General features: G+C 44.4%; 1 protein-coding gene across 2 annotated transcripts; it reads left to right on the top strand.

The window, feature by feature from the left end:
* Positions 1-34: 34 nt before the first annotated feature.
* On the top strand, positions 35-11,844 carry PAK1IP1 (PAK1 interacting protein 1). 2 transcript variants are annotated; one of them, XM_040249236.1, is made up of 10 exons: positions 35-179; positions 2,882-3,047; positions 5,533-5,653; positions 5,726-5,800; positions 6,402-6,454; positions 7,160-7,305; positions 7,406-7,503; positions 9,660-9,759; positions 10,491-10,614; positions 10,753-11,844. In XM_040249236.1, the coding sequence occupies exons 1-10, from the start codon at positions 96-98 to the stop codon at positions 10,953-10,955; spliced, it is 1,170 nt and encodes a 389-aa protein (XP_040105170.1). In that variant the 5' UTR covers positions 35-95; the 3' UTR covers positions 10,956-11,844. The 2 variants fall into 2 exon arrangements, with proteins under 2 accessions (XP_040105170.1, XP_040105171.1); XM_040249237.1 differs by having other exon boundaries at positions 2,885-3,047.
* The last annotated feature ends 1,247 nt before the right edge of the window (positions 11,845-13,091 follow it).

Raw genomic sequence — 13,091 nt, forward strand, 5'->3', positions numbered from 1 at the left:
CCCGGGAAGGACCCTCCTTCCCGTCTCATCCGCTTTCGTCACTTCCGCTCTGCGCCGCGCCAGGTTCGCTGAGAAGGAGACGCGTGCGCCGCTGGATGGAGGTGGTTGCTGGATGCTACGAGCAGGTCCTTTTTGGATTCGCTGTACACCCTGAGCCCGAGGCGGACGGCCACCGCGAGGTGAGAGCCCGCGCGCGCAGGGACCGCGGGTGGTGGGGCGGCGGGGCGTCAGGCCTGGTTCCCAGCGGCCTAGGTAAACAGCACCTCAGAGGAACACACTGTCTGCTGTGTTAGGGGTTCATCGATGAATGAAATCAAGAGACTTAGAGTATAGAGTATACATATAGAATATACTTAGCACATATACTTAGAATATACTTACCCTTTTGAAGCATGGAGAAAGCTTTAGTAAGACGTGGTATGTGGCTTTTGTAGTGAACATTCTGACTACGGTGCACAAAGCAAGTTTGAGTTTCTGCAAACGGGCCTGTGGGCCGTCGATTATGAATTTAAGAGTCGTTGCCATAAGTTGAAAGAACAGTTCACTCTTTCCCTGAGTTTTTGTCCTGGAATTTTAGCAAACTATTCGCGCTGGATTCAGGTAAACGCTTCGTTGGTAAAATGACACCAGTTAATTATTGGGCCCTTCCAGGGAGGACCAATACTTGCAGTGAAGGTGCGAAGAAGCCATAGGTATGGGTTCTGCATTGGAAAGCTTAACCACGAGGGGAGATGGTGAGGAAGGCAAATAATGTAGAGAAAAGGTTACAACAAAGTGTGATAAGTATCGTGGGCTTCTCTGGTGGCTCAGTGATAGAGAATCCGCCTGCCAGTGCAGGGGAAGAGAGTTCAGTCTTTTGTGCAGGAAGATCCGCTGGAGAAGGAAATGGCCACCCACTCCAGTATTCTTGCCTACAGAGCCCCGTGGAGCTTGTCCTGTTAAGATAACGGGGTTGCAAAGAGTCTGACGCGACTCAACAACACCAGAAATGTTAAGTATTTTACTACGTGTAGGAATATAAAAGTTAAGTAAATTGGGAGTACTCAGGTAGTTAGGAAATACTCAGAAATTTCTTACTAGAAGCAAGATCTAATTTTTAGCCCAGTACTGTTTTCCCTCTAAAGGAATTCCGTAGATAATTTCCTAGAAATTATTGAATACTTCTTTATGAAGATGTTGTGGTGTCAGTTTTGAGTTAACCAGAAAATTGGAAGTATGTAACTTAGTTAAATTGCTTTTATTTTGTTGTGTACTGTGGTTATTCATCTGCCTCTGGTTGAAAGGTGACGTGTTCTGAATACTCAGAAGATGACGCTACTGTTGGTGTTATTGTTTGTAATAATGGTGCTTTCCATGTTGCAGACACGAAGTCATCCTCACAGCAACCTGCTGAGGCAGATGTACTTGTCCCCCTTTTACAGATGAGAATCCAGAAGTTGAGATAGGTTAAGCTGCTTGTTCAAGGCCACTGAGCTAATAATTGGCTGACCTGGGACTCACCTTTCAAGCTGTTTCCGATGCTTGAAGCTCTTTTTTTTTTTTAATTTATTTTTTAATTGGAGGAAGATTGCTGTACATTGTTGTGTTGGATCCTGCCCTACAAGACCGCAAGTCAGCCATAGTTACATGAATATCCTTTCTCTCTTGAGCCTCCCTCCCCTCACTCAAAGCTCTTAACTATTAACCTAGTACTGCCTCGAAAGCTATTCAGGCCGTAGCCCCGATGATGCATGTTCCTTCTGTAAGATGTACAGATAAAGGTTATTTTCTGATTTATGGCCACAGCAGCCCCTCAGGAATGTTGCACCTTTACTCAAAAGAGGACTGCTCTGTCCTGATTGACAGAAGGACTATTGCTATCGGTTTTTAGGAATTAATTTATAACACTTCCTAAGTGTATTCAAACAAGTTTGGTGAATTTATTTCTTCCTTGGTTTATTCGTTTTGCTAATACTTCATGATGCATCTCCTTTAATGGGGGGGGGCAGGATATGTGTGTGTATTCAACAGTCATTCTTTGCACTGAGCAGATATCATTTGTTCAATCTGAGAGTTACATCACAGCAAGCGTAGAGGTCTTGAGACCTCATTATTGGTTATTCTCCAGAGGTTACATTGGCATTAATGCAAATGCTATTTACTTTTCTTTATTTGTCTTGTCATTATATAGCTACCTGCTCTGTATGATGTCATACTGTCTTGTCATTCCTACAGAATGACGCTCCATTGGAATATGTGCTTTTCTTTCTCTTGTTCACTGCTTTGTATATTTCGTTCACTGTGTCAAATGGGGCGAAGCACGTAGTAGTTGTTCAGTGTTTCAGTGAATAAATTCATATCAAAATTTGGACATTTGAGTGAATGAATGGTATAGAGGCTCACAGATAAGAAGACCTGCTGAGGAGTTAAGGGATTGGATGAGATTTTAAAGTCCCTGTAGCCCAATCTTCGTCTGTAAATGTGCTCAGTTGCTCAGTCGTGTCTTACTTTTTGTGCCCCCGTGGACTGTAGCCTGACAGGCTCCTCTGTCCATGTATTTCGCAGGCAAGAACACTGGAGTGGATTGCCCTTTACTCCTCCAGGAGATCTTCCCGACCCACGGATTACACCCATATCTCCTGCATTGGCAGGTGGATTCTTCACTGCTGAGTCACTTGGGAAGCCCCAGTCCAGTCTCCATAATTGTTTTTAAAGTCACAGTGCTCAGTGTTGCCTGGCCGTTCTCTTACTGTCCCTTCTTTATTCAGTTCTGTGAATCTGTCCTGGCTTTTCTCCGTTTGTAGAATCAATTCAGTTTTCATGGATCATGAAGCCATTTGCCTCTCTGTAGGGAGCTGTGCTGTGACCGTGGCGCTCACTGACCGTGTGCTTTCCCCTTCAGCAGAGATGGGCTCCTGTGGCCGACTTCACCCATCACGCCCACACTGCCTCCTTGTCAGCGGTGGCTGTCAACAGCCGCTTTGTAGTCACTGGGAGCAAAGATGAAACCATTCACATTTATGACATGAAAAAGAAAGTCGACCATGGGGCGCTCATGCATCACAACGGTAAGAAAATTGTGTTCTTTCAGATAACAGTGTTGAGGCATTATTAATTTACGGTTCAACTTCAGCTGAACAATTCATGTTAGTGTCTCATATGAGCAGATTCTGTGCTAGGAAATACAGAAGTGGACAAAATGTGATTCTTTATCCTTACATTATTCACAGTGTGTATTGGGCCAGAATGGAAGCACTTTACTTAGTCTAGTGGGGCAGAAGGAGGAAGCAAGTTTTCACTGAAAGCTTCCTTAAAATGACATTAAAATGAACTGTTTTATAAGAAGAGGTCAGTTGGGCAGGTGACACTGGCAAGATGGAGAAAAGGATCCTCGGGGCGGGGCAGGCCGTGGGAGGGGCACCGGTGGCAGCACCATGGGAGAAGCTGCCTCTGGGGGAGGGCCAGGTGCCCAGCGCTGTGCCAGGAGAGGCCAGCTGTGGCTCAGAGAAGAGGATGCCTAGGCACGGAGGTGTCACAGGACTGCCCACGGTCGCAAACGCTGAAACCAGAACTTGAGCCTGTAGCTGCAGCCTGTGCTTCTATGACCACGTGTGCTTGGGGACATGTAAGGCGCTCGGTGTTCTGAGAAGGTCGACACAGAGGTTGCGGTGACTGGAGGGGTAGTAGGGTCAGATCCTAGGGGACCTCAGTGGAGGAGGTCGGGATTGAATGGGGGCAGAGAGCAGTGCAGGCCTGAGGAAAGTGTTGGCAGTGTGAGTGTGGGAGAGACTCAGAACTAGCAGAGAGCCTGCCTGCTGGAGTTGGAAGCTGTCGATGGACATCTGTTTGCAGTAGGCTACACACAGTTCTGTAGACAAAGGAACGTTACTTGGTGTGTGTGAGAGAAGGATTGATTTACATGGGAACAGAGGATTTTGGAGAAAGAATAGGTTGTTGGCCTAGAGAGAGTAGGGTATCAAGGATCTGCAGATCTCCGAACATAAAGCAGGTGAGTGTGAGTGGAGGAAGGCCAGGAAGGGCTGGAACGGTAAGAGGTTGTGGTCAGGGGATAGATTCTTAGAGCTGGAGACTTACTGTGGAAAAGCTCCAGGGGATAGCCATGTGAGGGACTGGAGTGGAGGAGTGATCCCCTGGTCACGGCTGGGGTTTCACATTGATGGTGAAGTTGAGCAGGGTAGCAGCAGGATCAAGGGACAGATAGACCCAACAGGTGGTTAATTCCCCAGTGAAGTGAAAGTCACCCAGTCGTGTCCAACTCTCTGTGACCCCATGGACTGTATAGTCTGAAATTCTCCAGGCCAGAATACGGGAGTGGGTAACTTTCCCTTCTCCAGGGGATCTTCCCAGCCCAGGGATTGACCCAGGCCTTCTGCACTGCAGGCGGGCTCTGCCAGCTGAGCCACGGGGGAAGCCCCTAGTGTTGGGCACCATGTGCTCTTGTCACTGCGTTTTCCCAGGCAACAGGGAGGGAGGGGGTTCACGTGTGCTCCAGGAGAAGAAGGGGAAGGAAGAACTCAGGACAGTAGAGCCTCTTACTCAGGTGCTCAGTTTGGAAAATCTTGCCCGAGGGAAGTAGTTTTCTGCAACAACAGGCAGATAAGACAAATACCCCATTTTTTACACTACCTTTCATCTATTTCAGAGGTTCTCGCCAGCCGAGAGTCTGCTGTTTGTTCATAGCAGAAATTTGGAGTGATCAGTGCCCTCCTTAAGTGCCCTGTGAGATAGTGCTTAGCCACTTGACAAGTGTCTTGCTTTTCGGAAGCAGCTCAGCTTTGGGTGACTTCAGTGCGCATTCCTTTTCCTCTGCCTCCTAGTCCCAGTTCGTACAAGGAAGGCTTCTCCGTCCCTTGGGCTTGGAGACATAAACTGAACAAGTCTGGTCTGTACCTGGTCTGCACAGGTGTTCAACCTCAAGAAAGGGTTTGACCTGGGAAGAGTTTAGATAGGGGATGAATGAAGCAGGATTCTTGATTTCCTTCATTTCTTGTACAAGTGCTGTTTTCAAACGGCTGGTAGTACATAAGCTCTTTTCCAGGTAACAGGTAGAATCATGGGCAGAAATAGTAGAAGCTGTGGGAAAGCAACATTTCCAAAATAAGAAATAAGACAACAGTGAAGGAGGAGGACGTGAGTAGACATGGCTAGAGTCTCCCACTGTGAGGAGTACATAGGCCCACATATTTTTCTTGGTTTTCAGAGGGGGTGTGTGCACAGTTATTCCTCACAGATCTTTGACTTTCAGTATAAAGGGCCATGTGAAGAACTGACCCGGATTTGTGCAGAGACAGCACTGACCCAGGGATTCATGCTCTATTCTGAAAAGGAAAAAATATAAATATTTAGACTTTGCAGCCAGAGAAGTCAGCAGTTTGCAGGCCAAATCTGGGCTGATGGCCTGATTCTGTAAATGCAGGTTTACTGGAATATAGGCACACTCATTCAGTCATGAAAGGTCAGTGGCTGGCTTGGCACTACAGCTGTAGACGTGAGTACACGTAACAGAGACTGTCGGGCTTGGTTTTCCCACAGGCACGATCACTTGCCTGAAGTTCCATGGCAACAGGCACTTGATCAGCGGGGCTGAGGACGGCCTCATCTGTGTCTGGGATGCGAGGAGATGGGAGTGCCTGAAGGTGATCAGAGCTCACAAGTGAGTCCCGCCTGCCCTCAGTGTTCTCCAGGTGCCAGTCAAGCTGGGGGCTAACTGTCGGTTTCCTTTTAGAGGACACGTGACCTTCCTTTCCATTCACCCATCTGGCAAGTTGGCCCTGTCTGTGGGTACAGATAAGACACTGAGGTGAGTCATGAAGGCCCAGGAGCACCTTTACTAAGCTGTGGTCTTGGTCTTCAAAATTAAGAGCCCACCCCCTGGAGTAGCTGTCCTGAGGGAGTACTGGAGTGGGTGGCCTTTCCCTTCTCCGGAGGATCTTCCCAAACCAAGGCTCCTGCATTGCACACAGATTCTTTACCATCTGTGCCACCAGGGAAGTTGGTGTTGGTACCGTTTCTATACTGTCTGCCATTGTCAGACACCAGGGTAAAGCTGAACGCTTATGAACCTTTTCATAAGGAAAGAGGGGGGAAATGAAAAGCTCTAAATTCAATCACACATGCTGCATTGCAGTCGTCGGCTGTGGAGTAGAGAGGGGTCTTATATAAAGAAGTATTTTAGGAAGTGAAGCCTTTTGAAAATATAGTGAACTCAGCAGAGGAAAGGACTGTGGGAACAGAGCGAATTTTAATCTTTCTTGATAAGAAATATATCGGGCATTGCCATAAGAAAGAAGGTAGTTCTTCTGAATGGCCAAGTAGTAAATGTTCATTTCTGTCTTCATTAAACTTGGCTTTACACTTGGTCAGTCAGTGATCATGCGGTAAATGAGCTTCCTGTTTTGCAGAACATGGAATCTCGTGGAAGGAAGATCGGCGTTCATAAAAAACATAAAACAAAGTGAGTGTTTCTTTGACTTTTTTTTTTTTTTTTCATTTTTGGCTGTGCTGGATCTTCGTCATCGCAAGGGCTTTTTCTCTAGTTGTAGCGACTAGAGGCTGCTCTTCTGTTTCGGCATGCGGGCTTCTCACGGCAGGGCCTTCTCTTGTTGTGGAGCGTAGGCTCTAAGGCATGAGGGCTCGATAACTGAGGTGCACAGGCTTAGTTGCTCCGAGACGTGGGATCTTCCCAGATCAGGGATCGAACCCATGTCTCTTGAATTGGCCGGTGGATTCTTTACCACTGAGCCACCAGGGAAGCCCAAAGTGAGTGTTTTTGTTTAGAATGCATTTGAAAATTTGATAGGCTGTGAATGTGTATACACACAAGTTCTCGTGTCCACACACCTACAGTTATTTCCTTACATGGTGGTGGCGCTCTCTCAGAGCATAGGCCTTAGGTCACTTTTTTTCCCTCCTCTTTCTATTGGGATTTTTGGCATGGCTCTGCCACCTATGAACTGTATGACCTTAATGATTCTTCAAACCAGTTCCTTGTCTAAAATCTAACTCATAAAAATATGCATCATAAATTTGCTGTGAAGGTTTAATGGGATAATGGGTGTGAAAGTGCACAGTGTAAACATTTGCTATTTTTTTTTATGACTCCCGATCAGTTTCTTTTTTTATCTATGAAATACAACCGCTTTGTTCTTGTAACTTACAGATGCTCACATAGTGGAATGGTCGCCAAAAGGAGAGAAGTACATAGTTGTCATACTGAACAGAATAGATGTCTATCAGCTCAACACTGCATCCGTCAGTGGCACCATCACAAATGCGAGGAGAGTGTCTTCTGTTGCGTTTCTTTCAGTGAGTGATTGGAAGTCAGTGGTGGGAGTTGAGTGTATATGGTGATGGTCAGAATTGGTGATGACATTCTGGGTGTTAATGTGTGTTTTTTTTCCGTTAGGAATCTGTCCTCGCAGTGGCTGGAGATGAAGAGGTTGTAAGGTTTTTTGACTGTGATTCCCTAACATGGCTCTCTGAGTTTAAAGCTCATGAAAACAGGTACCTTTTTTTTTTACACACTAATCTCTGTGGGCTTGTATGTGGAGGGTCTCTTATAAATGCAGTAGCTTCATAAGGCAGACTTTTTTGTGAACGACTGCAGAAATAGACATATCTGCATAACTGATTTTTTTTCCAGAGGATGGTGGGAATATTGTCTTGGCGATAGTGATGCAAAAGTGGTGAAGTCGTCACCAGGACTAGTCATTGGCACAAAGACTTATTTTCTCAATAACTTCATTACACTTGCGGCCTGGAACCCTCAATTCACCACTCTCGTCTTCTTTCCCTCTGTTTGCCTGTCCACTGGCCTCTTCCTACACTCTGCTTTTCCTGCAGGAGAAATAAATGACATGGTGACCTCTGTCTTGCTTCCATCTCCGTTACCGCTCACTTTATCTCTAAAGGCAGATGTGAGTCTCAGGGTCAATGGTTAATAACCGGACCAAGGTTACCACCCTGTTAGGTGATAGAGAAGGGAACCAACCCAGTTCTATCTGACTGCTTCTGCTTTTTCTGCTGTAATTTTGTAAAATGGTGATCATGTAATGTGTTTTATTTGCATATTCTTTTATGTTTCAAACAACTCTTAGTTATTCTTTAAAAATGCTTATTTATTTGGCTGCACAGAGTCTTAGTTGCAGCATGCTGTGGCATGTGCGATGTAGGTCAAATCTGGGTCCCCTGCTTTGGGAGCGTCAGAGAAGGCAATGGCACCCCACTCCAGTCCTCTTGCTTGGAAAATCCCATGGACGGAGGAGCCTGGTGGGCTGCAGTCCATGGGGTCGTGAAGAGTTGGACACGGCTAAGCGACTTCACTTTCACTTATCACTTTCATACATTGGAGAAGGCAATGGCAACCCACTCCAGTATTCTTGCCTGGAGACTCCCAGGGACGAGGCAGCCTGGTGGGCTGCAGTCCATGGGGTCGCACAGAGTCGGACACGACTGAAGCGGCTTAGCAGCAGCAGCATTGGAACCATGGAGCCTCAGCCACGGGATCACCAAGGGAGTCCCAGACAACTCTTAGTTTTCCTGTTCTATATCATAGTTTAGTTTTAAGAATTCTCTCTTTACAAATACAATACTGCGCTCACTAGACAGGCCCTAGTTTCTACCCGCCTAGTTTTGGGGAAGGGAGCCTATTCTTCAAGGCCATATAGCTCTTCATGGATATTTGGTTGTTCGTTTAACAAGTATTCGCTGAGCATCCATAATGAAAAACTGCAGCAGGAGCTTGCACTCTCCTGGCTCTTATCTTATTGGGGGGCAACAAATAGGATAAACAAGAACTCAGGTAATCCTAACAGGAAGGGAATAGATATTACGATTTGGGAATGACACAGGTAACTTATTTGGATGGGATGATCGGGGAAGGGGGAATGAGACCTTCGGGATAAGGGAGCTATTTCTAAAAGGGAGAGAATTGCAGGCACAGTGGCCCTAAGGGATAAAAGAGCTTGGTGTATTTTAGGAACAGATAGAAGACTGTCACTGGGTCAGAGGGAGCCAGACCGTGCCGGCCTGGCATGTTGTGGGAAGGAGTTTGAGTGCCTTTGCAGGTGTTGGGTTTTCTATGTCCCAGCCACTTCCTCCCTCTTGTATTTTGAAACCGAACCTACCTCTGTAGAATTTTAAGCCTGGGAATAACATGGTTTGATTTTTTAAAAAGTTGTTAGGGGGCAAAAATGGAAGGCCAGAGGCCAGTTAGTTTACTCCATAATCCAGAAGGAAAATGATAGTAGCTCAGAAGGTGGGTGGTAGGCCCTGAGGACAAGGGGAGGAGGCCTCGGTCACCTCTGTCTTTCTCTCAATATAGTTTCCTGGGGTGGAGGGGGTTTGAATATCTTTATTTCCTTTAATTCCTGATAATTCCTTTTATTCCTGATAATCTGATTATTTATAATTGTCTATCATCTTTTCAAGTCCTTCTTAAGGTATGGTTGACAGTCAATTCTATCTTGGAATTTAGACCCTGAAAATGACTCAACCAACTCATGGGATTGTGAGGCATGTTAAATTTTTGGCACTGTTTGTTGAGCAGTTTGGAAACACCTGAAGCCTGGAAAAGGCGAGAGACTGTGCCTAAAGTTTTCTAGCAGCATCATACTGTCTGGAGGAGAGGCTCTTTGACGGTATCACTGTTTTTGTCCTAGGGTAAAAGACATGTTCAGTTTTGAAACTCCAGAGCATCATGTTCTTGTTACAGCATCGAGTGATGGTTTCATCAAAATGTGGAAGCTTAAGCAGGACAAGGTCAGTGTCTCAACACTATAAATAAACCAAATACAGGTCTTGCTGTCAGTATGACTTGAGTTAAGTGAGGTGGATTTTCTTAAAGGTTCATTGGGTACAGATCTTTTACATGTTTAAAATCTCTTTAAGGCATGATTGATATTCATGGTTTTAAAATTAGGGTTCCGTAGTGCTGCCCCAGGGGTTGGTATTGGTGAGTCTGAACTGGCTGGATCCCAGAACGCCTGCTCATTCAGTCAGAGAAACAGCATATTTTTCTCTTCTGTGTATTGATGATCTTCTCTATAACCTTCTGTTAGATAAAAATCCTGCTGTTGCTAGAAAAATAATGGGGAACTTTCTATCACTTGTAGAATTAACAATAGTTTTGAACCAGACAATTACACATTTAAATTCTCTGGTAGTCTCCCTCTTACAGAGTCTTGGTTTATTCTCTTACAAAACAGTCTCTGAGTGTGGTTTGTTGAGTACCTAGTTTGTGCAGGGTTCTTTGTTAAAACCTGGAACTGAACGAGATCAAACAGCACCTTTCCTTAGTGAAGTGCTTCTTAAGAAATTGGTGGGCATAGTCAAACCAATCATGAGTCAAAGTCACAAGTATTTTCTAAACAACATTCCTTTTATACTCAAGAAAATGCTGTGTAAGTTTTTAATTAAGGTAACTTGATTATGGAAACAAAATTATTTAAAATTCCTTTATGTTATCTCACATTTTCTTTCTCACATCATAGAAAGTTTCCCCGTCTCTATTGTGTGAAATAAACACAAACGCCAGGCTGACGTGTCTTGGGGTGTGGCTGGACAGAAGGACAGACACAAAAGAAAGCCCACCTGCTGCCACCGAGCCTGCTCCTGGTAAGTGAAACCGATCTTTTAAAACATTTAAGCTATCTCTTGAGGGTGGAGGAGTGCTAGATAACTTCATTTTATTGTCAACTTATTTTACTTTAGAGGGAAAAACAGCCTTTAAACACACTGTCTCTTGTGTTTTAGTAAGTAAAGAGTCCAGACACAACAAAGAGGAATCTGCCCACGCAGTCCAGGAGGAAGAAAAACAGCCAAAACCAGACGCAGAGAAATGTAGTTTAACTGGTGACAGTAATAAGCCAACAAGGGGAAACAGCCTGGTGTCAGCCAAGAAAAGAAAAACAGTGCAAATGTCAGAAAAAAAGAAAAAAAAAAAGAAGAAAATATGAATGATGCAGTGAATCCCAGATTTTTCCTAAGAGGAATTTTTTTTCAAATATACTTTTTTTTTTCCCCTAAGTAAAAGCTTGGAATTTCTTCTTTTGAAGAAAACATACAGCTGAAAAATCACTTTCAGGTTTTTTTAAAAAACTGTGGTAAAACTTTTTGAAAGGCAATATTAATTATATATTATGGTGATATATAGTATGTTAATGTATAATATGGGTTTCCCAGGTGGCTCAGTGGTAAAGAATCTGTCTGCCAGTGCAGGAGACAGAGGTTTGATCCCTGGGTCGGGAAGATCCCCTGGCGAATGAAATGGCAATTCACTCCAGTATTCTTGCCTGGGAAATCCCATGGACAGAGGAGCCTGGTGGACCACAGTCCAGAGGACTCACAAAAGAGTTGGACTCGACATAATGACTGAGCTCACACACATGCGACCTGTAAGGTATAATTTTTACTGCTGTGTAAAGCGAGTAAAGATCTTTCTCAAAATATTGTGGCTTAATATAAAATCCTAAACACATTTCTTACCAAAAGTAGATAAAGGAGTTATTTTTCAGATTTTCTATTTAAGTGAGGGAAGAATGAAAAACCTGCATTACTTTGGCATCTTCAAGTGGTTCTAGTAATATTAATGAGAATTTTGTTCATTTTGATAACAGTATAAAAAGATATTCATACCAGGAAGCATGTTAAGACAAGCTTAAAAGCTGCAGATAAATATGTATCTATAATGCATATGCTGGTTTAGGGCTCTGAACAGAAGGTAAAAAAAGGGGCTGCCAAACTTGATTAAACTGTTCTATTTCCAGTCGATGACAAGGAAATGTTAAGACAGGAAAATGACATTTCCTTTATTTTAAATCTGTTTCAGCCCATCAAAAAAAAAAACACTTGGCTAATCTCCCATCCAAGTACTAACCAGGCCCTACACTGCTTAGCTTCCATCATCAGATGAGATCGGGCACGTTCAGGGTGGTATGGCTGTAGGCTTTAGTTAATCTTCTAACAAAAGTAGTCTTAAAACTATATCTTATTTCTATCTTATTTCAAAAAACGGCTCTAACAGGGCCTAGGACTGTAGGTAATTAAATCTCTGTGGTTGAAACCACAGTTGCTCAGTTGTGTCCGACTTCTTTGCGACCCCATGAACCTCAGCACGCCAGGCCTCCCTGTCCATCACCACCTCCCGGAGTCCACCCAAACCCATGTCCATTGAGTTGGTGATGCCATCCAACCATCTCATCCTCTGTAATCCCCTTCTCCTGCCCTCAATCCCTCCAAGCATCAGGGTCTTTTCTAATGAGTCAGCTCTTCGCATGAGGTGGCCAAAGAACTGGAGTTTCAGCTTCAACATCAGTCCTACCAGTGAACACCCAGGACTGGTCTTTAGAATGGACTGGTTGGATCTCCTTGCAGTCCAAGGGACTCTCAAGGGTCTTCTCCAACACCACAGTTCAAAAGCATCAATTCTTCGGCGCTCAGCTTTCTTAACAGTCCAACTCTCACATCCATACATGACCACAGGAAAAACCATAGCCTTGACTAGACGGACCTTTGTTGACAAAGTAATATCCCTGCTTTTCAATATGCTATCTAGGTTGGTCATAACTTTCCTTCCAAGGAGTAATCATCTTTTAATATCATGGCTGCAGTCACCATCTTCAGTGATTTGGGAGCCCAGAAATAGAAAGTCATCCACTGTTTCCATTGTTTCCCCATCTATTTGCCATGAAGTGATGGGACCAGATGCCATGATCTTAGTTTTCTGAATGTTGACCTTTAAGCCAACTTTTTCACTCTCCTCTTTCATTTTCATCAAGAGGCTTTTTAGTTCTTCACTTTCTGCCATAAAGGTGGTGTCATCTGCATATCTGAGGTTATTGATATTTCTCCTGGCAGTCTTGATTCCAGCTTGTGCTTCCTCCAGCCCAGCGTTTCTCATGATGTACTCTGCATAGAAGTTAAATAAGCAGGGTGACAATATACAGCTTTGACATACTCCTTTTTCTATTTGGAACCAGTCTGTTGTTCCATGTCCAGTTCTAACTGTTTCTTCCTGACCTGCATACAGGTTTCTCAAGAGGCAGGTCAGGTGGTCTGGTATTCCCATCTCTTGAAGAATTTTCTACAGTTTG

Source organism: Oryx dammah, unplaced genomic scaffold (assembly GCF_014754425.2).
Source record: "Oryx dammah isolate SB20612 unplaced genomic scaffold, SCBI_Odam_1.1 HiC_scaffold_11, whole genome shotgun sequence".
Taxonomy (NCBI): domain Eukaryota; kingdom Metazoa; phylum Chordata; class Mammalia; order Artiodactyla; family Bovidae; genus Oryx; species Oryx dammah.

Bases quoted from the DNA above. Each gene is read 5' to 3' on its own strand.
- PAK1IP1 (XM_040249236.1), top strand. From the start codon at position 96: ATGGAGGTGGTTGCTGGATGCTACGAGCAGGTCCTTTTTGGATTCGCT. The intron at 3,048-5,532 runs GTAAGAAAATTG...GTTTTCCCACAG, and splicing joins GGCGCTCATGCATCACAACG to GCACGATCACTTGCCTGAAG. The intron at 6,455-7,159 runs GTGAGTGTTTCT...TGTAACTTACAG, and splicing joins CATAAAAAACATAAAACAAA to ATGCTCACATAGTGGAATGG.